At 37.2% G+C, this 23,140-nt stretch overlaps 1 protein-coding gene across 5 annotated transcripts in view; it reads left to right on the top strand.

Annotated features, from left to right (window-relative positions):
• Nucleotides 1-23,140, top strand: part of STXBP5L (syntaxin binding protein 5L) — a 197,940-nt gene that overhangs the window by 155,182 nt on the left and 19,618 nt on the right. For 3 of the 5 annotated variants that reach the window (XM_069866947.1, XM_069866939.1, XM_069866926.1), the window contains one exon: nucleotides 19,220-19,390. In XM_069866947.1, the coding sequence (XP_069723048.1) occupies nucleotides 19,220-19,390 (171 nt within the window). Of the gene's footprint in view, nucleotides 1-7,365; nucleotides 7,417-9,508; nucleotides 9,557-19,219; nucleotides 19,391-23,140 lie in introns of all 5 variants that reach the window. The other 2 variants (XM_069866918.1, XM_069866934.1) reach the window with 2 other exon arrangements.

Raw genomic sequence — 23,140 nt, 5'->3', positions numbered from 1 at the left:
ATGCATCACTGTGTTTCATTAATCCCTGAGAAGTGAAGTGCATAGTTACAGTTCCAAAGAGAAGAAATTACTGGAGGATTGCTTATTACATAGCATGATAAAATCGTAAGTCTGTTTACTTAAAGAAAAAGCAAATATACATGGTGCATCTCGAGCTGAAGAGCATTAAGGCATTTGAATTAGCAACATCGTGCAGGCATATTCCTGTATCTCACATGGACTCAGGATTTCTGTTAGAGTCTTGTTTCTCTTTTTTTCTTAAAAGACTTTCTGACATTTTTTTTTCAGTAAGGAGTCCTTATAATTTTACCTATATACTATACATATGCGCGCATAGAGAAATTATTTGAAAAACAGCAACATGGAGATGCAAATTTTAACCGTTAGAACCCACCAGTGCCTAAGTTACGTAATTTACCATGGAAACATAAGGGAACATTTTTATTTCAGGCTGTCAACCACTTTGACCCAGCAAAGCTTGACCGCTTAAAGATTTATAAATGTTTCCCATTTTACCCATAGTCCTTCAGAAAGTGGAGCTCACCTCAGTCCTAGAGACTTTGTCTGCAACTGCCTAGTCTGCACTAATCTCTTTAATGTGAGTTCACTATCTTAAAGATCCTTTCTTAGTGCTGTTTTCTAGTAGCCGGCTTCTAAATGTGATGGAAAATAAGCAGGTGTACAGGTGTGGATGTGATATGTTCATGTTGTTTGTGGTACGCATATCACACTTCTTTTCCTTGTAGTTTGGTAAGTATTGACAGATACTTTTCCTTTCTTTCACTCTTCCTTAGTCATGGTAACAGACTCCCACAAATATGCTGTTCAAATCCTTTGTTATTTCACACATTTTACTTTATTATAGCAGGACGTGCTAATCTTGAATGGAGGCTGTTAAGTAGTAATTTACAAGAAGGTAAAAGTAATAAAAATGTTTCCCTGGCACACCAAGAATGGAAACAAACTAGCTGTTTGGAATTACATATGTCTTTATACTATCCGCAACCCAAATTCTGTAGAAATGGGAGTATCAATATGAAATGGGCTATGAGAGTATTGGTATAAAACTGGGAGCTCAAATTCATGATGTAGGCTTTAAAAGAAAACAGTATAAATTAGACTAGTTATTGTGTGGCTCACTGAGATTCATCTTCTCAATAGTCTCTCCAGAAATAAGCTACAAATTCCCTTTTTCTTTGTACTGAAAACTAGGAGATCACTGATTTGTCAAATATGTATGCATGTGCTCCAGTTTTGTAATGATGACAGACTTCTATAGCACCTTATTTTTTTCTGCAGTTAACTTCAATTTTTCACTCCACTGTTGATCAAATCTAACTATTTTAGATAAATTGAAGATAATTTGCTCCAAAATTTATTCTGGCTGTGTAGATCATTCAGCAGGGAAAACACAGCGTATTTATGACGCTTCCTATGTTAGCCCTTCTGTATAGTTTTCCAAGCTAAATTTGAATCTTTAAAATGTGAAGTCTGGAGCAATTTTGCAGGCAGTACCTTTAGTAGAATTAACAGCTGTTTAAAATAGAAGTTAATGTTATTGATTGATATTATTTTTTTAATTTTTTTTTTAATTTAGTTTTTATTTCATACCTGCTATAAAACCAGGCAAAATCCAGTCTAAGCATCTGGAGTACCTGACCAAGAACTTTGGAGAAAAGCTACCTTGTTCTTAATAAGCACAAGCTTCCCAGCTGCATCATCCTCTGCAGTGGCTAACATTTCTTTCTCACAGAACACAACTGATAGATCTGCGTGGTTTTGCATTCATCAGGCAGGATTCTCCTACTCCATTATCAGAATACTCCTTATTTTATATGCAGAGCTGGTTTCTAATTCAGTGCAAATCCAACTTCTTCCACTAAGCAACATTTTAAACTTGTTTCATAAGTCTACCTTTTCTGTCGCTCCTCCTCTACTATTTGTTAAAGCAGGGCTTTGCAGATGATGTAATGGAAAACTCAGATTCCCACCCTGAATCAAACCCTTTCAAACCAGAACATAAAATTAAATCGTTTGATGAAAGTTTAGCTGAAATTCAGGGCCATACAACGGGTATAGCAGCAAGTGAAGAAACACCGACCTTGTATTTTATGAATGGTAGGCAGAAGGGAGGAATAATCTTCCTTAACCATTGGTATGTTATTTTAAATAAATTAGTATTTAAATACTGTAGTGATGTATTTGCAGTAATGTACAGGAAGACCAAAAGTTAATAAGGGCCATTTGAAAGGTTCTGCTTGTTTGTGAATATCTGACTGGTGGCAGTTTTCATGGTAAATAAAGTATATTGCAGGTATAACAATATCTATGGAATAAAATTGGTGAAGATTGTGGAACAAAAAACATTTAAAAATAAAAAAATAAAAAAGAAAACACTTGTGTGTATATATAAAGCATGTTTCACGAGAATGGTAATACAGCCTGGCATGCCATGCAACATAATGTTACATAATTGGCTTAAAGAAACTCTTAAAGAACAGGTGGAAATTGGGATTTTTTTTTTAATACCGTCAGAATATCTTATTCTTACTCATGCATGCCATGCACGTTCTGCCAGAAAGTCAAACTGTATTTTGATTATTGTTTGTGATTTGGAGGTTAAAAGTTAGGGCTTTGTACAACATTCACTCCACAATGGAATGCGACAGCTGAGTAGCTCTAGAACAAATTTTAAAAACTCTAAGACCTTGAAAGCGCTCATAAAGTAAATAATGTGGCATCCACTGCTGATGTTAATTACTTATAATGTGTTATGGAACAATATCCATTCCAGTAAAGTTTACTTTTATTTTATCATTTCATTAGGAAAATCATTCAGGGGCTCTTAAGAATATTATTATACATATAAAATACACAAAACTATGTAATACATATATCCCTTGCTGCTTTAGCCATTTACATGCAGCTTCACGTTTAAGCATGTAGTTGAGAATACACCGTGAGCATGAGAAAATGCATCTTTGAGAGGTCATTTGATTTTGTGTGAGGTGCAATGGATAGTTTAGGTTTTTTTCAAAGATCAGAAGGGGAGAATTTCATCAGTCCATGTATAGTAGGGTGATTTCTCAAAGGTGAGTTGTAAAATGAAAATGCATTTGTGTTTTGTCTTAAGAAATCGTCTTCCTATTGGCAGCTTGCATCTAAAATGCTTTTAAGGCCATAGAGATCCTAGAAGGCTATGTAAATATTTTCAGTATCGATTCCCATGTGCTTTGGAACCAGTGCAATATGGAGTTTTTATACATACTGTGGTTTTTGTAGTGCTGCTATCCTGAATCATTCCGCTGGCTAAATCTGCCGATATTAGACTCATGCCATGCCTACCTCCCACTTTTCTACATGAAATTTTTCAAATAGCTTTGTTTCAAGAAGAATATTAATAAGTTTCTAATGGTTGCTCTTTTTTAACTTGTGGGTAACTGCAAAGTAGCTGAAGAGATTCGACTCAGTTTGAAAATTACATTCTTATGGAAAATGAGCAAGAAAGTAAATGTCTCAACATTTTGTGTGCATGTGAAAAATAATGTAATTTATTTTGAAACTCAATTATTGATAACACTGTCAGCATATCCATTTCTACTTATTTATATTAAATTAAAAAGCATGTTTACTAGTCAGAAGGCAAATTAATCATTGAAGAGAGGTTAGTTCCTGCACTGGGACTACAAGGCACATTGTATCACTTTTTCTAACATCGGAAGGGATTTGCTTAAGATCTGGAGAAGGGATGTGCATGTAGTGTTTAGAAAGAAACAGGGAGCAGCGTGAGCTGGCAGAGGGGAGGAAATGGGGATCTGGATTTGGGCCACCGTGTTGGGCATAGGGGGAGCAGTAGCGGTAGCCCTTGTGCAGCCCATGGTGCAAGGCTCGAGATTCAAGAATGTCTGAGCTCACCAACAGGGACCAGCAGCTCCTATGGACTGGGAAGACAGGAGCTAAGCACAGGAGCTCTGGGGAGGGTGGTCAGGGCCAAATAGCCTGGTGGTCACCAGGCAGGTCCAGGGGCAGGGCAGGAGAATGTTGGTCTGGGAGCCCAGGTCCAGACCAGCAGGGACATGGCCAGGCACAGGAATGGCAGCAAAGCAGCAGGAGCTGCAGCTCAGGGCAAGGGTGAGAGTTTCAGCTTGAAAACAGCTCCCACAGCAAAGTGCTGCCTGTGCACTCTGCCTGAGGCCACCAAAGGAAGAGGGCTCTGAGCCCCAGCAGCCAAACCCCCAGGACCTCTGTTCTGACCTTGTCTGAGTCAGTATCTAAGTAGTGGGCTCTTACATCCATGTTTTAGCAGAAGGAGACTGGGTCTGATATTTCAAAGCAATAAGCAGGCAGAAGCTGCCTAATAGGAAAAGAGCTGTGTGAAGTCACTTTCATTTTGAATAATATTAAATTCCCTGGCTCCAGTCCTGCTGTAAAAACTGAGGGAAACACATAATTAAAAGCCACAGCCGCCAGCACACATTTGTTTGTTGATTGTGCCTTGGTCTTTTCATTGAAAAATTGATAAGGATCCATATGGCTACAAGTCAGGACATTGTCCAGTCAGGAGACTTGGTTGCTCAGCTCAGCTAGGTGCTAGACAGTACCTGTTAACTCTGTGCATTTTTCTCATCCCACAGCTGGATAACTTGATTGATTGTCACATTAAGCTCTTTGGGGCAGGAGCTCCCTTGCCTTGCGCTGTGGCATCACATTTTCTGCTGGCTGCCTCCAACAGGAATGCAAACAAATAATGGTAACCAACAACACGGCAGCCTCTTGAACCTTTAAGCTCTACTTCATTTTAAAATAAAACTGGCTTTCAAAAGCCCCTTTTGAACAAGATTTGTTTACATGCACGATCCTCCTTTCTTAAAAATGTAGAGATAGTAAAATATACATAATTTAGGTTCTAAAAATAGACAATATAGTAATATCCACATTCTGATCTGTTTAATAGTAAAATGCTAGTTTTATCTCAGAAAAGGTAATATACATGGCTTTAATCACAGTAAAGCTTGAAAACAACCAGCTCCTTTTGATTTTACCCTCAAAGATGCAGTCTGTTGGCAGTGGTCCAATGCTTTGTCCTAGCACAATCCTGTCCTACACCAAAAATTTCCAACTTTGGTGGTGGAGGTGGTGGTAGGAGTAACTCCTGGCTTTCTCAGCTGCATTTCCTCCTATGTGTCTCCTTTGCCCATTAGCCTCCTACTCACCATGTCCCCTACTCTATCCCTGTGCCCATAAACCAACTCATCAACTGTATGTTCCTCTTCTTTCTGACCCTCAGTTCTTTCAGAGACTAGATTGCATCTTTCAGAATGGTGTGCCTGTTTTGCCTGTGAGCAGCTGTGGCAGCTCCCAAATTAAGCCTGTTTAAAGTCCTTCAGAGAAATCAAAAAGTGCATACTTTGCATGTGCTGTATGAGCCTGCACACAAATAGTTGAGAGCTATTTCTGCAGTCTTGCAGTTCAGACATATATACCACGATCTGGGAACAGCTGTGGCTTATCATGCAAGACATGTAATTCCTGTTATACAGAAACACCTGTAACATAGAAATAGAAGAGGTTAAACCATCACTTTGCAAAGCTCAAAGCCTCCACGATGACAGCACTACTGGAAATCCTTAGTGTTAAATGCAGCTAGGTTTTATAGCTTTGAAATATTCTAATCTAGATGCTAGTCTGTTGGTTAAGTGTCCTACAGTCTTCCTTAGGAACTGGTAATTTTTTCAGAGGGCTGGTTGGGCCAGATGTTGTCCTTTCCTTTAAAGGAAATTAGATCACAAGTGAGGCTTCATTCTCTACATCAAAGCACTGGTTTTCTGGAATAATATCCTCCGTTCACAGCCTTTCTGAAAGAGTGTATGACAGCTGCTCAGATAAATGGAATGTCTGTAAAAGGCTCTTTTGAAAATCAAGCTACCTTTTGTGCAAGTGCTCAAGGTGGATATAGGAGCCTTACACTTGGTATCCAAATTAGAAAATTTTCATGTAATAGTGTTAGCAACGTATATTTTGATGTTGGGTTGATCTAAAGAGATCTCTTTGCCCTGTCCCAAAGCATCCAGTAAGGTGATAGCTAGAAATGGGTTACTAGGGGGGCTATGCTGGTTCTAATGATGCTGAAGTGTTGCTCAATAGCCTAAAGGGCTTCCCTACACTTCCCTGAAGAAAGAAAAACATCTAGCACAGATGCCAGCTGATAGTTTCTTCTTCCACATTGCAGGCTTTGCAGTTTATGAAGCTTTGCAAAAGAATTCAACAGAGTTTCTTTTTAGGTGGTCTGGTACTTGAAATGGTGAGTGGCTGTTTGGGGCATCCTTCTGACCTAAAAGCTTGTTAAATAGGAATTACAATGGTTTTGTTCCATATATTCATATGTCCCAGTGTTTCTGTTGCTGTGATACTTGCCATGTGGGACTTTCTTTAGAAGTACAATAGTTAGCTGACAAATCCTTCATTGTTCACTTCTAGTAACAGACATTATAGGTAAGGGGTAAAAACCAGAAAACAAAGTAAAAAATACTGAATGAATACAAAGTGAAAGAACCATATTGAAAATCAAGTCTTCTGAGTAATTAATAAAAGATTCCTTAAGGCATTCTTTTAATACTTTTAACGCTGTTTTGACTGCTACAAGACATGCTTCATTTCAGTTCTCTGGTGTTCATTGTTTAAAAATGTGCTCATGTGTAAGGAAATGAAAACAGTTTTGAACAGAAGCAAAATCATAGTTTTGTTGCATAATTGGAACACAACAGCTAATTAAATTCTTGCTAAACTGAGTACAATATTTTGATTTCTAGGTAACACCACATTATATCCTGAAGCTATCATACTTTGTTTCTGTGCAATCTGTCTTCCTTTCCATAATATTACAAGTCTGTTTTGTCTCCATTACCTGTACAATGTGCCCTCCCTCTGTCAAATGATATCTTGAGGTATGATGTCATTGGAACTCATAATTTCATTGCACCCTCTTATTACATTGGTTTCCAGGTGTTTAAATATTTGATGTGCTGCATAACAAGCATTTGCAATATTTGCCATTTGTGTTTTTATCATTCCTGTCATCACAAGGTAAGATATTGCAGCACACAGCCAAAGCTGTGTAAAGCACCATTCACTTTTTGCGAGCTGGAGTAACACTTTTTCCAGTGCTTCTTTATTCAGTTACATCTATTTTGCTGAATGGTGTACATGAAAATATTTAAACCGTAATTCTGCTTTTACATGCTAATTTTAAAAAGTGCTACAAATTTGCAACATGGTATTAACCAGAAGATGGCATGTTGTTTTCCCTCACTCTTTTTTCTTTCTTACTTATTAACAGCTGCCTTTCTCCTTTTTCTGTTGTTTCAGTTAAAGGATCAAGAAAATTAAGTCTGCCAACAGATCTTAAGACTGATCTTGGTACGGTAGGCAAAAGCCAACAGCTTTAAACTTCCTTACATTCATTGGCAAGACATTTTACCAACTGATTCATGAGATAACACAATAACCTTAGAAGCTTTGTCTGAAAAGGCTTTCTAAAAATCACCTATTAACCCATACAGTTCTGTTGGCAGCTCTCAGCATTTTTCTTGTTTAATGTTAATATTCATTTATTTCATGTAGACTCATTTTGCCAGTCATTACACACCATGTGTGTAATATTTTATTATGAAAAGGCTCCTGAACTTGTGACGCACTTCGGCCATTATAACTGATTGTTGGTGATGTTTATCTCTGCCTATAACACCCAATGCATGCGCTAATCTATTTTCTTTATTTGATGTACAGATTCTGTGCCACAACAGTGATAAGACAGTTGAACGTCTCTATTTTATGGTGTCTTTGAACATCTGAGTAGTCAGATCAGGAATTAGTCTTTCGTGTCTCAGTCCTCTCCTTGAGAATTACCTCAGCCAGCTGTTAAGTGCATGGTGGGCTGTAACTTTTTTCTCAATTTTTCTTGAATTATTTCAGGGGAAATGCATAGTAAATGAGATCAGAAATTTCACCTCAAAAAAAACTAAAGTGAAATTCAACATCCTACATAAGCTAAGAATGTTTGGGGCAGATCATGCTCTCTTTAATATCCATATAAAGGGGGATTGCTCCTGGCATTTGGGTTGGAATCTGTGGCTCATACAAAGGCTTTTTATAATTGTTTTTAAAAATTCTCAGTCTCAAGGAGTCCTTTCTAGTTTTTGTCTCATGGGAAGTTTCCCGTGTAAGATGACTGAAAAAGCCCTGTAGCCATACCTCATTACTTTGAGCGTCTTTTCAGAGATAGAAATTAAAATTGGATCGCATCCTTGCATAATGCAGCTGAACTTAATTTCTGTCACTAGGAATCATGTGCATGTATTAACCAATGTAGCGCTGTTCCCTAAGGCAAAAGTCGGGGGAATAAATGTCTTTCACATTATAAATTACTAAGGAACTTAGAAAACTGCTAATAGCGCCTGTTAAAGATTAAGTAAATAAATGATTGAAAATCATTGGGAAATTCAATCCAGATTGTGTGGTTGCAGTGTACATAGTGATATAGTTGAAATAACTTACTCCATCATTAACCGTGACTTTTGAGAAACTAGGAATGTAGGCATACACCCAAAAAAATTTGGAGTGGAAAACTGCAATACTGATAATACTCCAAAAGGTAAAAGGAGTTATGTAAGCAGCTATAGAACTGTTAAATTAATATTTGTCTCTAAATAAATGGGCAGCTATTAAGAGGGAAGGAGAATATGTGAAGTATCAAAATAGCCATAGGTTAGGACCTAAGGCTAAACAATAGTCTACAGATCAGACTATTTTTTGTTAGTATTATTAAAAAATATATATAATCTTGAAGGACAGAAAGCATGAAATATATTTAGAACCTGAATGATAACACAAGAAAAATATAAATTTGATAAAGGCTTTAAATTTGTTTATAGGTAAATAGGGTTTTAGAAAAGCAAAAAACAATGTAACTGGAAGTGGTGAGGGCTTTACTGTATAATACAGGAATCGATATTAAGATCTGATTCTATTCAGCATCTTGCAACAGACAACTTTCAAAGACACATATCAAATAGAAAAACTGCCTTAGCAATAGCATTTGTGTAATCATGCTGGGAGCTGGACAATATTGCAAGCCTTCCCTAGAACACATTTTGAAACTGAAGGTAGATTTATGTTAAAAACCAAACAAAACCCCCAGACCAAACAAATTAAAGAACACCCACAAACCCCCAAGGATTGGGAAGCAGGACAATCATGTACAAAAGGAAAGCTGAACAAGTTAAAACAAGTCCAACCTGAGAGCGTAGGAGGCATGTTGTTCCGCCTTAAATGTGTGGCACGTAGAGAAGCTTGAAGACTAATGGCATGCATAACCCTGCCTGTGATTTTGATTTCAAAACAGTTGTGTTTCTACCATTCCTCTAGTTACCTGTACTCATAATTTTTCAACAATATAGAATAAGTATAAACTGAAAATAAGTCTAAGAAGGTCTATTTCAACATCCCGCAGAAACGAGTGGAACTCCATCAATTTCAAAAGCTTCATACAGACTGAAAGGTATTATCAAATTGTCACTTAAGCTTCCTGTTTATTGTCCCTGCCACAGCTACTGGGAACTCTGAACTTGTATAGCCAAGAAGTGTGTCAGATTGCTGGGAATAAAGCACCTGGAAGCAGCATTCGGTGTTTACGCTGGCTGTTACTCATGGCTAATCAACTGCAGAGGAAGATTTGGGGGTGGGGAGGGGACAGAACCTGAAACACACCAAAAAAACTTTGTTTCCATTCTCCTTCGTGACTGTTTCAGAAGGGCATGAAATTCCTGATAGTTATTCTAGCCATTAAAGCGGTGCCGAATGATAGATAGCTTCATTTACAACTGGCTGCAAAAGGCCTCTCATTCTCAATGCAGGGAGCTAAATTTAAATGAGAGTTCCTGGAAAAGGTGATGAATAATGTCTGCATTTCATTTACTTCTGCTCCAAAATGCCCTGGCTTCACTGGAAGAGCTCTTAGAAATCACTTAGCCGTTATTTGGCTGTTGCCTGAGACAGTACCCATAGTGTGAATATACGGGGGTAACAATACTCTCTGGCCCACGTTTCTGTTGAAGATATTCAGGTCACTACTTTCAAATTATAAGGTACTGTACATCCATTCTATTCACTCTGGCTCATAGCTTTTTATAGAGTGCTGATACATCACCTACTCTCAGGACCGACTGCAGCTAATTGGGAAATACATTAGCATTTGGCAGCTTCCAGTTCTACTCAGTTCTTAGGATCTGACTCGTGTGATGTCCTTGCTTTCACTTTGCTTTGAATTGTAATAATAGAGGTTAAGTAGAAGTTAAATTTATTTTGGGTGGAGTTGCTGCCAGTACCGAGAATTACTTAGGAAGTATTTTGCTAGCATTTAAGGGAATAATGTGTGATCCGATGACGGAAGGTGTGCCAGTTAAACCTTGTCAGGGTTTTCATAACTTAAAAAACTTGTGGACTCAATTTTGACCCTTGTATGACTGATAAAGTTGAACTCGGCATATCTTATTTTGATGTAGTGATTATTATGTGTCCTTGCTGAAGAACTTGTCACCTGTGGGTGCCCTACCTCCACACAGAAATATGAGAACATGCCGTATGTGGGTAAACAGTGAAACTTCCTGACAGTTTTAGCTGCTATAGATCATAGGAATCCAATCTTTGAGTTGACCAGAAGCAAAATGTGATATTATTGTTGCATATATTGTACAGGTTCCCCATTATCCTTCAGAGGCAGCTCTGAATGATAGTGTCTTCATTTTTTCAAACTACTACTGTTTACAAAGTTTCCTGTAAAAATCATCTATGTTTCCATGCACTGTTGCAGTGGCATGAATTATGGGGATTATGCTGATCTAATTTGATCAAGTGGAGAATCTGGGAAATACCCAGATCTATAAAACTGCTTTTGTATTAGAGTTTTCTAACTTTTCTTCATCAGCCACTTCAAGCATTAGCTTGTATCTTTCTTTTAGGAAGTATTTCTGTTCATTTCATTAAAAGCATTCAAAGTTTCCAGGTGATCCCAGGAAACTAGGCAGAAGTTCTAACTACAGATGGAGATACTTGGTAACTGTTAATTTTTATTTAATTCCTATGAACAGGTAGTTTCCCTGTAAGAATTTGTGTTCTCCTTTGCGCTTTGTTAGCCAAAGTACAAAAGAAAATGCAAATAAAGATAGATATCTTTTGTCTTCTCTTGCTAAGCTATGATCTTCAAAAGATTAATATAAAATCCTATGCTTTCTGCAGATATTTATAACCACAAAGTGATTTTTTCCCAGTTAATGTCTTGCATTTTATACAACAGTGAAAAACTAGAAAAAGTACCAAATAAGCTCTTTTTTTTCAAGGGTTTGAGAAATTCTTCTGATATGGAGGCCCAAAAAAATTAATTCTCAGAATTTGCTCAGAACTACACAATTATAGGATTCAGACAAAGAAACTTTGGTTGTGACTCTGTATTCTGTTTCATATAAGTTCTGTGGAATTTGTTTTATTTTTCTTTCCTAAAACATCTGTGTGTATTGCAATAGAATTTTCACAGGAAAACATCCACCATTCGATATCATTGTACTTCATTGCAAGGGAAGTGTCACTTCCAGGATGCTCCCAGGCCTATGGAACACTACCTGGGTATTATAAAGAACACTTCATTTTTATCTTAAAGATGAGCAGTGGGATTGCAGAAATTCTTGCTTTACGCTGTCAACGCATTTTACAGCAGACAGTAGGCTCTGGCAAAATTTTAAAGTTTTTAATCTCTTTTTCTTACTGCTGCACTGAACAAACTGGTAGATCTTAAGTGGAGTGTTCTTTGCTAGTTTTCTGGCTCTGGATCTGTAATTCTGTTTATAATGCCAAAGAACAATTCAGAAATTTTGGAACGGTTTTAAGTGATGGATGCCTCTGCTGTTTCACATTTTCAGGTTTGGATTTTGTTATTCTATAGCTGGGACCCTAGTAGGCTAAAGTCCCTTCATCTGCTGAAGGTCAGGTGTATGACAGCAACGGTTTCTTTGTTAATTAAATGAGAAAAGGTTTATAGTCAAAAATTTTTAAAAGAGATCCTGTGTTAACAGATATATTAGCACTCTGCCAGTCCAAGTAACCACAATAAAACTGAAAGCAACAAGAGCTTATCAGCAGGTTAACCATGTCGGTTATTACAGCAGAATAAGTGTGGTTGTATTTCAAATGTATAAAGTGGCTGTGTTCTGACATCTAATACTTCCAGGCTTGTGGGTTTTGAGGGTTTTTTTTTAACCGATCAAAAAAGCCATAACTTTTCTATATGGGAGATTTAACAAACAAGTTGTTTGAAGGGAAGGGTAAGTGCTTAAAATCATCAAAATGATACTATAACTAAAGTATCTGTAAATTATACTGTTAAATGTAGTTACAAAGGAAAGGCAGTGAAATTCATTAGGTGAAACAACAAAACAAGAAGTAAAGATCATCATACGTGTAAGAGTTGACAAAATTATACAAAACTGTTAGGTTTAAAATGTAATAGATATTCACTGTTCCTAAATTCTCTGTTTCTACTTAAAGAAGAGTTCCTTACTGAGGACTCTCAAAGGTAAGTAGTTTTCTGCTTCTTTTAAGCAATGCAAACACATATGTAATATTCTTCCCTACTATGGTCTCTGTACTATGTTCTCACTGTAACACTTTCCAGGAGCCAAAATCTGTGACTACATGTAGATTTACCAGACCTACCTGAGGTCCTCTATAGTAAGTAACTTGGATTGAGGTTGAACTCTCACGCAGACTGTCATCCGTAGGCAGAGATTCAGGCATGAAACACGTGGTCAGATCTCCTTGTCTGGATCTAGAGAAACATGCAAAGTCTTAATAACTGGCCTGTGTCTACAAGCAGAAGAATATTGAGAAAGTTATAATTTTTCATGTATAATTATTTTGACAACACAGTGATAATAAACGAAAGATAAATAAGAATTCAAAATCAGAAATTATCAACTATAAAATCTGGTTTTGCAACATCGAAATAAGAATGAACAATTATTACCAGTTTGTTTATTACAATAACCTGGTATGAAATCTGTCAAAAATCTACAATGCATAATGTCAACAAGTTTGGAAAAACTCGAATTTCTTAAGAATCGTTTCATTGCTGCATAAAAATTTTGTGTGAACCTTGCTTTTTAAAAACCTTAATTGACCATGTATATGCGTTTTTCTGTTGAGTATTTGCAAGCAAATTATATATGTTAGCATCTATGGGGTGGTGGTAGCTCAGTTATTTCAGACATTCTTTCTTCTAGTTAAAAAACAACAGTTTTTGGAAAAACTAGGGGAAGAATCTCTGGAAGAATCTGGTTAGAATAGACTACAAACATTTATTTTTTTTTTGTGATTATCCTGCATTTTGTTCATTTGTGTCAGATGGAAAGGTGGAGTTTTGTTTAGAAAGTCTCCAGCTCATGTGTGTCGTGCTTTGGTTTTGTTGTATTCAAGCTGGAAAAAAATACTTTAAAAAAACCCCTGAGAATTAAACCCAGGTTTTTCCATCTTGAAAATGCAGGTGCAGCACTACTAGTAGGGGTGCTCAGGACTGGTTGCTGGCATCCTAGATCATTTTTTCATTCATCCATCCTACTCGCGTGCTTCAGTGTTGTCCCCTGTGCAGCTCAGGGCCTATATTTCAAGCTTATGTTTCAGAATTAAATCAAGTTTTCTATTTGTATTTTCCGGGCTGTTGTTATGATTTGTGCAATAATTTCTGCTACGTTATTCTGCTGAGGGACACTGAGTGCTGTGTACTTTTTGAGACAGTAAATCCACTATTGTGATGTTATATGATCACTAGAAATTCAGCAGAAGAATCTGGGAAGCAAATTTAAATCCAAGTTGTCCAAAATTTTCCAGTTGTTCTCAGGGAACAAAGCTAGGTTTATTTTTAGATTTGCACTTCTGAGCTTGTTTTTTCAGATACAATAATGTAAAGGTGATGTTATGACATGCAGTAATATATTCTTAGTGTTCTTCATTTTGATAGTGTTTATTTCGTGGTTTGGTTTAATTGTTCATAAATGCAGGCAACCATACTAATTTTAAAAGGGGCTCTGCCAATGACGATACACTTAACATTTTAAACCACTTCGCCATAGTTTATTTCTCTGAAAAATAAATCTGTTCACACTGCTTTCAAAATAATGATGATATCTAGGATCAAGCACTACCATAAGAAGAATATTATTATATTACAAAATCAATATGTTACAATGACAGCATGTTATGCTCTTAGCGTAGAGACCTAAATGTACCAGCAGTACATCAAGAGGGTAATTCATCTTTCCTTCTCAAACTGATGAAGACATGATGGTAAATATGCAATTTTGCTGGCAGTACATCCATATTAATCTCTCCTGCTAGAGCTCACACCTCTTCTTCTGCCTGGTTGACAGAACTGCACCAAGACAAAATTGCGATCCAGACTATGTAAAGGATTTTCTTTTAACAGTAATTTGGTAAAAGTTTAAGGTGTTGGTCTGTATTCTCACTGATGAATAACTATGCTGCTTTTACATAAATTTTGGTTATTTCACATGCAACCTTGAGATTGTTCTGCAGGCCACTTGCATAGTTATGTCATCTTTTTTTTTTCTTCCTTTATTTAAATGTATATCTCTCTACTGCATAAAGAAAAAAGATTAAGCTCACCCATAATTATTACCCAAAAATCTAATTTATTGATAATAGCCCAAAATCTCCCAGTGGAAACATAGACATTTCCTCCCTCTAACAGTAGAGATTGTATTCTTCAACATTTATTGAGGAGATTCTCTGGGACTCATTTTTCAGGTTTTTTTCTGCTTTATGTTAAAGCACCTCTGTCTCATCCTTTTGACTGCTCTACTGTTGATTTACTTCCTTACAACTTAGTATGATATTATAATACTTCTAATTAGTTGTATTTAGATCCCTTTGTTCTCATCCTCTCTGAGATCATTATCTCAGTTCATTTTTCTGTGTGAATGTATCCCTTTGCTGGAACTGAAAAAAATGGTTGGCCTCTTTTATTTATTTATTTGTTCTGTCTAGCGTAGCACAAGCTTCTAGGCAGCAACTGCAAGTGCATGCTTCTCCATTCTTACTGACATTTTTAATACATTTGAGTTTAACAAGGACTCAGCTTTTCACTGCTAAATTATTGGTTCCTTTTTTCTTTTTGCAGAGGTTCCCAACTATTTTAAAACAGTTGTATGACAAGGAAGGTTCTTTGGCGTATGTACACATCACTGTGTGTAAGCTAAAATCCACATGTGTACATAATATGCTTCCTGTCTGTGTCAATACTTTTCAAAACAAAACTAAGTCTGAGGCTCCCCCCCAGGCTTGTTGCTGCGATGTTTCACGTTGCATCTTTCAGAAGGCATCTCTCAGAATTTTCATTTAGTTCACAGTAACCAATTTTACTTTTTCAGTTCTTCTTAATCTCACCATCTCACTGGTAATTTTTGTGACGTGCAAGCCTTCCACCAAGCACAGTTCTGTTTCTTTTTTTAAACAGTTTTTGGGGTTCACACTGCACTGAATGGTGCTTCTCTTTGGCAACAGGGCTAGCTAAGGAATTTTTAATTCATATGGGTAACATTGTGAGCCTCAGTCAGTACCTGCTCTGTGGGAGCAGCAGGTGGAGATTATTAGAGAAATTTTTGTCATTAACTTCTCTTTCATGTATTTTAATGCATCTGCGATACAAGTTGTAACTATCTGCTTTATTAAATCAGTGGAGTTGTATCAGTATAAAATGGGCTAATGTATTGTAGCATGGGGTAATCTGCTATCATTGCTTCCAATGGCTCATATAAGCCTTACAATTTTAGATTAATGAACAGAATAGCTACAAATTGAGCCCTGGCTATTTAGTTCACTATCCACAAGCAGGAGAAAAGACTGCTGTCCTGGCAGAGTAGAATAGCTGTTACACAACCTGGAGATTGCTTCCAGACCAAGCTCTGCTCATTCAGGATGCCCAAATGTAATGTGTTAGTAATTCTGGTGCTTACTACTGGAATCTAGGAGCCCTACAGAGTATGATGCAAATTCCATTGACCTTATGGGGGGGCAGCACTCATGGGAAGGGATAAGAAGCTATGGCCAATGCAGTGGAGGAAAGGGGCTGAAAAAAGGAGGGGGGCTTTCTGTGCAGTTTTTTCTCCCCGGGCAATTATTCTCTGCCTTCTCCAGAAGAAGAGAGAGTTGGGAGCTGTTGCACTATTGCATCAACAGCACAGGGTAATCTATGCAGTGCTTATCACGTACAATGTTAAGGTCTCTGATATCAACTGGTGACCAGTATCAACTAATATTTCTGATGTAAGAAATGCCCCAGTGACCACATGACAAAAGGAGTGAGTCAGAAAGGAAAAATTTTAAATTTTGTACTTCCTTACCAATCAGAAAAAGCTGGGATAAAGCCAAGTTTTTATACACCTACTCTGTTTGTTCTTTGGGGTGATTGGAAGACATCTGTCATGGCAAAGGAGGACCAGATGACTGGGATCTCAGAGTGCTAGTAAACCATTGCAGTCATTTTGTCAACAGATGACAGCATGAGCATTCTCAATCTGCCTTAGAAAGTACATTGTAGGAAACTAGTGTTGGGTTTCTTGGTTTCTTCTTATCACTTTTCTTGTATGCTTCATTTTCTTTTTTCAGACAACATGGTAAGGGACCCTTTCTTAAATAGTTCAGACAACATGGTAAGGGACCCTTTCTTAAATAGTACATAACCTTTCTTTAGAAATATCTTGTGTCACTGAGTTTATACCATAAAAACCATAAGAATCAATTTTTAAATGCACGCATGGGATTTTCTCATAGATTTGGGTGGTCTTTATCTGCCTGATTCTTAGCAGCTTCTGAGCAAAAATGTTGCAGTCATATTCCCTATAATTATGTTACTCTTTGTACCGTGTCTTTTTGTGTTTACTGAGGTCTGAAGAGCTGCCTTTCTCCTTTTTATGATTATTTTTTAAATGTATATATCTAATCAGAAGAACAGAACAGTGTTAGGATATACAGAAGTGTGTAGCTGATCACTGAAGTCTTTCTTCTGGTCGTTGTTGTAGCACCAAAACATTTCACCAACTTCTGTACCTGAAGGGATAGTCCTGCAGTTTCTAGGACGAAGTCTGATTTCTTTTCTACACAGGAGCTGCCTTTGCTTATTCAGAAAGACATTGTTAAAACACCTAAAGAGATTTAGGTGTCCTACTGACTGGTTTTGTTTAATTTGGGCCTTTGAAGGTAACTGAGGCAAGCAAGCATACTAAGAGAAATGTAATGGTATTTGTCTTAAAATTTGGAATAATGGATGAATCGTGCCCATTCGGTACAATGTTCAGAGAAAGGGACTCACAAATGCTGTTGATGGTGATGTAGAATGACTCTTTTATACTCTGTTATGCTCCTCACTGGTTCCTAGGATCCCAGTGGAGATAAACAGATCCATGCCGAAACTCCTTCACACAAACTGAATTTTGAAGAAAGGAAGCAGCTGTATGAGGATGTGTCTGTTGCTAAGGTTGAACAGTCAAGGGCCTGTGGCCTTGAAAAAAGCTCCCAATCTCAAAGGACTTCCTACTGAAATATATGAATATTTACAGCATATTTTGGAAATTTCCCTGACTATAAGTTGAATAAATCATCCACACCTCTTTTAGATCTGCTGTTAGCTCAATTAGTAGCAATGTACTAAGAAACGTGATAAGAATCATGAAAATTGTCTCCTACAGAACTGTCTCATTATGCAGTACAGATACTAAATTGCTTTCTAAACTACAATTCTGAACAATACTTTCCAGCTCTGTTCATCAAGACTGAACTGCTTTCACGTGGAAAGAATATGACACACATTGGAAGGCTTTATATAATAGTACACTATATGGTCTATTCAGTATATAATCTGTTCTGTCCTATGAATGTAGAAATAGCTTTTCATCATGTATCTATCATGTGCTATCATGACATGGCAACCAAGAAATAAATTATCTCGGTATATTAACATTCGTCCTTTCCTTGGATACAATAGAAATCAGAGAGACTTAACAGAATGTGATGCTTATATAGAGAGTGTTAAAAACTAATCTAATTCTTGGGTATAAATAAGTTGACATTTAAAATGAGGGTAGAAACTCTAATCTTATCCTTACCTATAGTATTGCACTTCCATAGTTTTGAATAGAAATATTTGGTGTACTTGCGCAAGTCTGAATTTTTGTTGTGCTTATTACCTGCTGTTTACTTAAATTAGTAAGTACAAATTACCTGTTGACCAGAAATAATTCAATTATACCTGGGTGTGTATCTTTTCATATGCTGAGGGGGATATTGTGTTCAGTAATTCTTCTCATATTGCCTTACCCAACAAGAGAGGAGGAAAAATACCACGGGAATGCTTTATAGTTCAGTCTAACGCACTTTGAACTCCAATGTAAGCCTTGATCAGTGGATTGTTGTGGTTCAAAGACCTGTTGCCAGTAACAAAGAACAGACAAATACAGGCAGAGTTTAAAGCAGCCATGGCTCATCCATCAGACAGCAGCACATGCTGTGCTGACTGATTATGGCCTCTAGCAAGCATCCAAGGACTTAGCTCTCGTATCTTTAGATCTGTAGTAGACAAATCAGTTTAACAGTCCTTCCTTAGCAGTAATACAAATCTATATGGCATGTACAGAATAAAATGCCCAGCAATATTATGGCTATGTTTATAATTATCCCAAATAGTGGCAGTTAGAGGCACGTTACATGCAGCCTCAAGTCAGCTAACAAAGATATCTAGCTCTAAATTCTATCCTGTGGTAAATTGCAGGTCTTTGAGAGCAAAAAGGAAAGATAGTTTTCAGATTTATTTGGTGGCTGCTAGGAGACGCAACACCAGAGCTGACCACGTTACCACCAGTTATCTTGATAAATTGCCTGTTCACGTAGGTCAACAAAATGCTGTGGGATCTGCAGCTCTAAGAACATGTGCCAGTTGTGTCATTTGTTTTTTTTCAAAGTAAACCTTAAAGATATGGTGAGTTATTGTTATATATGCATGCTTGTTTGATAAAACATTCTCAAATATCAGAATATATCTCTCCTCCATTCTGAATTTCAAGTGCTGGCACTTTACCTAGCACTTTTTGCATTCACTTTCCAGATCACGTGAATGGTCACTGTACAAGTCCAACATCCCAGAGCTGCAGTTCAGGAAAAAGGCTTTCTAGTGCAGACGTCTCAAAAGCAAATCGCCGAGGACCTGGGAGGCCCCCCTTCAGAAAAGCACAGTCTGCAGCCTGCATGGAGATTTCTCTCCCAGTCACCACAGAAGGTGGGTGGCAATGAATATTTTGCTAAGTATTCATGAATTTCTCACTGGATATGAAAGCAAATAAGTTTAGCATGATCCTTGTTCTAGTCATTGCCCTGAACTGCTGTCGCCGTCTGACTGTTTAGAACTAGAACAACCCCTGTGTGTTACTGTTGTTACTAACAAGCCTGCCTCTGAGCCCTGCGCTGCCTAGGGATGTAGTATGCTGAACCTTGCCAAACCCTTATAGCTGTCCCCTCGCCTGTATGGATCAGGCGCCTTGTTTCCAGAAAAGAGACTGTTCATGGCAGCTTATGCAGTTATTGTGACAGCTACTAATACTAACATTTTAAACTCTCACTATCTCTGCTTATCAAGTCTGAAAATGAGTAAGGTATTTTTAGAATGTGAGTTCAGGCTTTTTTTTTTTAATTGGTACTGAAGACTCTAAATTTCCACAATCACTGGCCACCATTTATGGTAAAATGATAGCCCATAATCTAATTACTTTTTTCTATTCATAATAAGTTTCTTGCATTAGTGCTTGGAAAAAGACTTCAGATATTGATCTACCTGAGTTCAATGAAGCCGAGAGAGACAAAGTGGACTACTCATGGCAATGCATTGTCCTTAGAACTTATAATAAGCCCATTTTAACTTCAGCAGTGCCAGCTATTTCACTGCAGATCGTTTAAGCAGAAGTATTCAGCTGATGCGATTTTCTTCAGTGTTGATAGTGTTCCCACTCCGCTGTTGGTGTCTCCCAGGCTTCCACTTCCCCCACATTCCTGCAATAGGACAATGCATTGTCAGTGCAGAAAAGCTTCAGTCTATCAAAAAGTGAAAAAGCATAGCATCAAAATAAATGCTGTAGGATGGTAGTGTTGATTGAATACGACTTTAGTAATACTTAAACAACAGAAATCATAGGGTTTAATATTTTAATAATATTTAATTCAAACAATTGACTCTTTTAAAAATCCAGGGTTTAATTTTAATCAAGTTACAGAATTATTTCCAGTCTGTAAGAATATAATTATCTCCTACAACTGTTATCTGGGCTATAGCATGGCCTGAACCCCACAAAATGCTATAAGTGATAGGCAATGGACAACACCGTGGCCCTAGACCTGTGCCTTACAAAGACCATCTGCACCCTAACCTGCCCACCCACAAAGGTGTCTGCATCACAGTTCTTCACAGCAGGAACCAGTATTCCCTAAATTTTGTGATAGTTAATGGAGCCAGAGAGAGGGGAATTATATCGCTGAGTGTCTGATTTTGTATTTTTAATGCAAATACATTTGTTTCTAGTGGCAAATTGCTAGAACCTTCGATTTTTTTTTTTTATTTTTTTTTACAGTAACAGAAAATAGCAAATTCTTTTTCAACCTTTCTTATGAATACTGTGGGGATCACACAACAGAAACACGGTATCTGTGTGTGTGAGATCCTGTAAGAAAACATTCTGATTTGCACAGAGGGTCCCAAGATTGCTCTCTTGACTGGAATGGAGTTGATAACCCCCAACTCTGTTGCAGTGTCTTCTATCAGTACCTTCCATTTGATTTAGGAACAGCATTTACCTTGAGACGTAGAGCAAAGCATGGTCAGAGGCTCTCCACTGCGCTCACTGAAATTGTTACCATCTCCCAGCTATGTCATTAGATCTCTTGTAGAAATCATCTTCCATCACCAGATGCTATCACTAACACATACTGGTGGAGGAGGGATCCTTTGAGTTGTTCCTTTCTTCTGAAGTACAGGAACATTTAGCTTAAACAGCATTTTATGTTGGGTTACATTACCTTTTTTTAGCCTTTAGCCTTTTTTGCTAAAGCAAGTGAGAAGTGTCCAAGTGTTCTATTTTTCCAAGTTTCCTAGACAAGCATTAACCTTCTGCAGAGGAACAGGGTCAGAAACTTGGGAGCAGTGATATTTCAACTGATGCTACTGTTTCTTCAACCACATCTCCTTTAGGAAAACATTACAATATTGTGGACTATTCAAAGACTAAGTCATAGGCTGAACAGCAGAAGTGTTAAATCACATTGTGGGCTTCATGCAACATCTGACAAAGTGTAATCCTCAGCAATCAGTTATGAGAAGTAATCCTGTTTAAATACTAAACCTACTATAAATTTCAGTTTTAACTTGGATTCATTAATGGCTTCTGTGTGAACACTGTGCTAAAGCAGATTTACAGAGCTCTGAGGTTTTTATGAATTTCTGTGTGTAAGAGCAGTTTTCATCTGCATAATCACCATTTTTTCCTCCACATTAGTTATTGATGATCATAACATAACCCTTTCATCTACCTCTTTTTATGCGCCACATGAATATGGTAAGTACCATTATCATATAATAGCTCGTGGTGGAAATATATCGCTGCCACAGTAGTTTCTATTGCTGTGTGTTTTTCTTCATCCTATGTAGTATCAAACTCTTCTGGAATTCTTGTACGCAGATACTGCTCCAGTATCAGCACTACTTGTACATAACTGAACCACAGTACTACCTAATTCTTTTGTGCTGCTTTTTTTCTTTCCCCTTGTGCTTTCTTTTTTTCTTTTCTATCCTCTCAGAGTAAGTAGAGTCACTGAAAGGCAGAACCTACAACCCCCATAAGGTCCTCGTGTACAAAACATGTAGTAATCCAGTGATACTTTTGGTGGCATGATGATTCTTGCTGTGCATCATTAAAGATTTGGTTTCTGTTAGTTGCTAATTATTATACCTATCAATCTTAATATTCAAGTGTATCCCTTGCTGGAGTTAGTCATCTATCTTCCTTTCAGGAATGTGGAGTGACATAAAGTGACATAAAAATCCCTCTTTTAAAGTATCAGTACTGTCACTGAATTGGTATTATAAGCCTCAGTAAAGTCAATTAAATGACTGCTGCAAGAAAGACCCAGGCAGTCTTTAGAGTCAATTATATTAACACGTATTATAATGTGATGGAACTCAGTTTGGGCTTGTTCTTGAGTGTGTGGGTTCAAGTACAAGTCACCTTGTCCATAGACTAAGCAGGACTATATACTAAAATAATTTTCTGATTATTTATATTTTGTCATTAAAACAAATTCATCTGTCCAACTTATCCAAACATTTTTAGATGCCTGCTGTATTAGTCTTTCGGCTTCTAATGGATCTGACTGGAATGACTGATGTTCTGCCATTTTTCATTTACCTTGAATTTCTAGACAGACTGGTTTTTTGAGTAATTTGATTCATTTCTGAAGGTTTTTCTACTAAATAATATGGTGGAAGGCAATACAGTCCTTGAAAGATTCTTGGGCTGGGAATAGAGAGGAGGATGAGGGAGAAGAAAGAGAAGTAAAAGGTTTGAGAATGAATACAATGAGAATAAACATTCTTTCAAAAATATAGAGCTGTCTTGGATCAAAACCTTCTGGTTGGACTATTCCAAAATAAAACAAAAGTCCTCTCTGTGTTAAGAATTTATTGGCTGCTTTGGAACAGATGCTGCAATAAACACTAGATGTATTCACAAGAAATTACTTTTCTTAATTCTCATGGGGGAATCAATATATGTGTATCATGTCCTCACTAAAAATGTAGTATTTCAGGTTAGTATTTGGTAGGATTTTATAATTCTGAGTAGAATTTTGATTAGAGATTCCTAACTCAGTAGTATTAAGGTCTTTTTATACATTTAATTAAAAAACCCCACAACTTTGTGTGTGGGTAGGTGATTCATACCTTTTCTTAAGCCTGTCTTGAGGCACTGATAACCCTTGGAGATTT

This window comes from Phaenicophaeus curvirostris, chromosome 1 (genome assembly GCF_032191515.1).
Source record: "Phaenicophaeus curvirostris isolate KB17595 chromosome 1, BPBGC_Pcur_1.0, whole genome shotgun sequence".
In the NCBI taxonomy this organism is placed as follows: domain Eukaryota; kingdom Metazoa; phylum Chordata; class Aves; order Cuculiformes; family Cuculidae; genus Phaenicophaeus; species Phaenicophaeus curvirostris.
The sequence above is the reverse complement of the archived record's forward strand: the minus strand, read 5'-3'. Positions and strand labels throughout refer to the sequence as shown.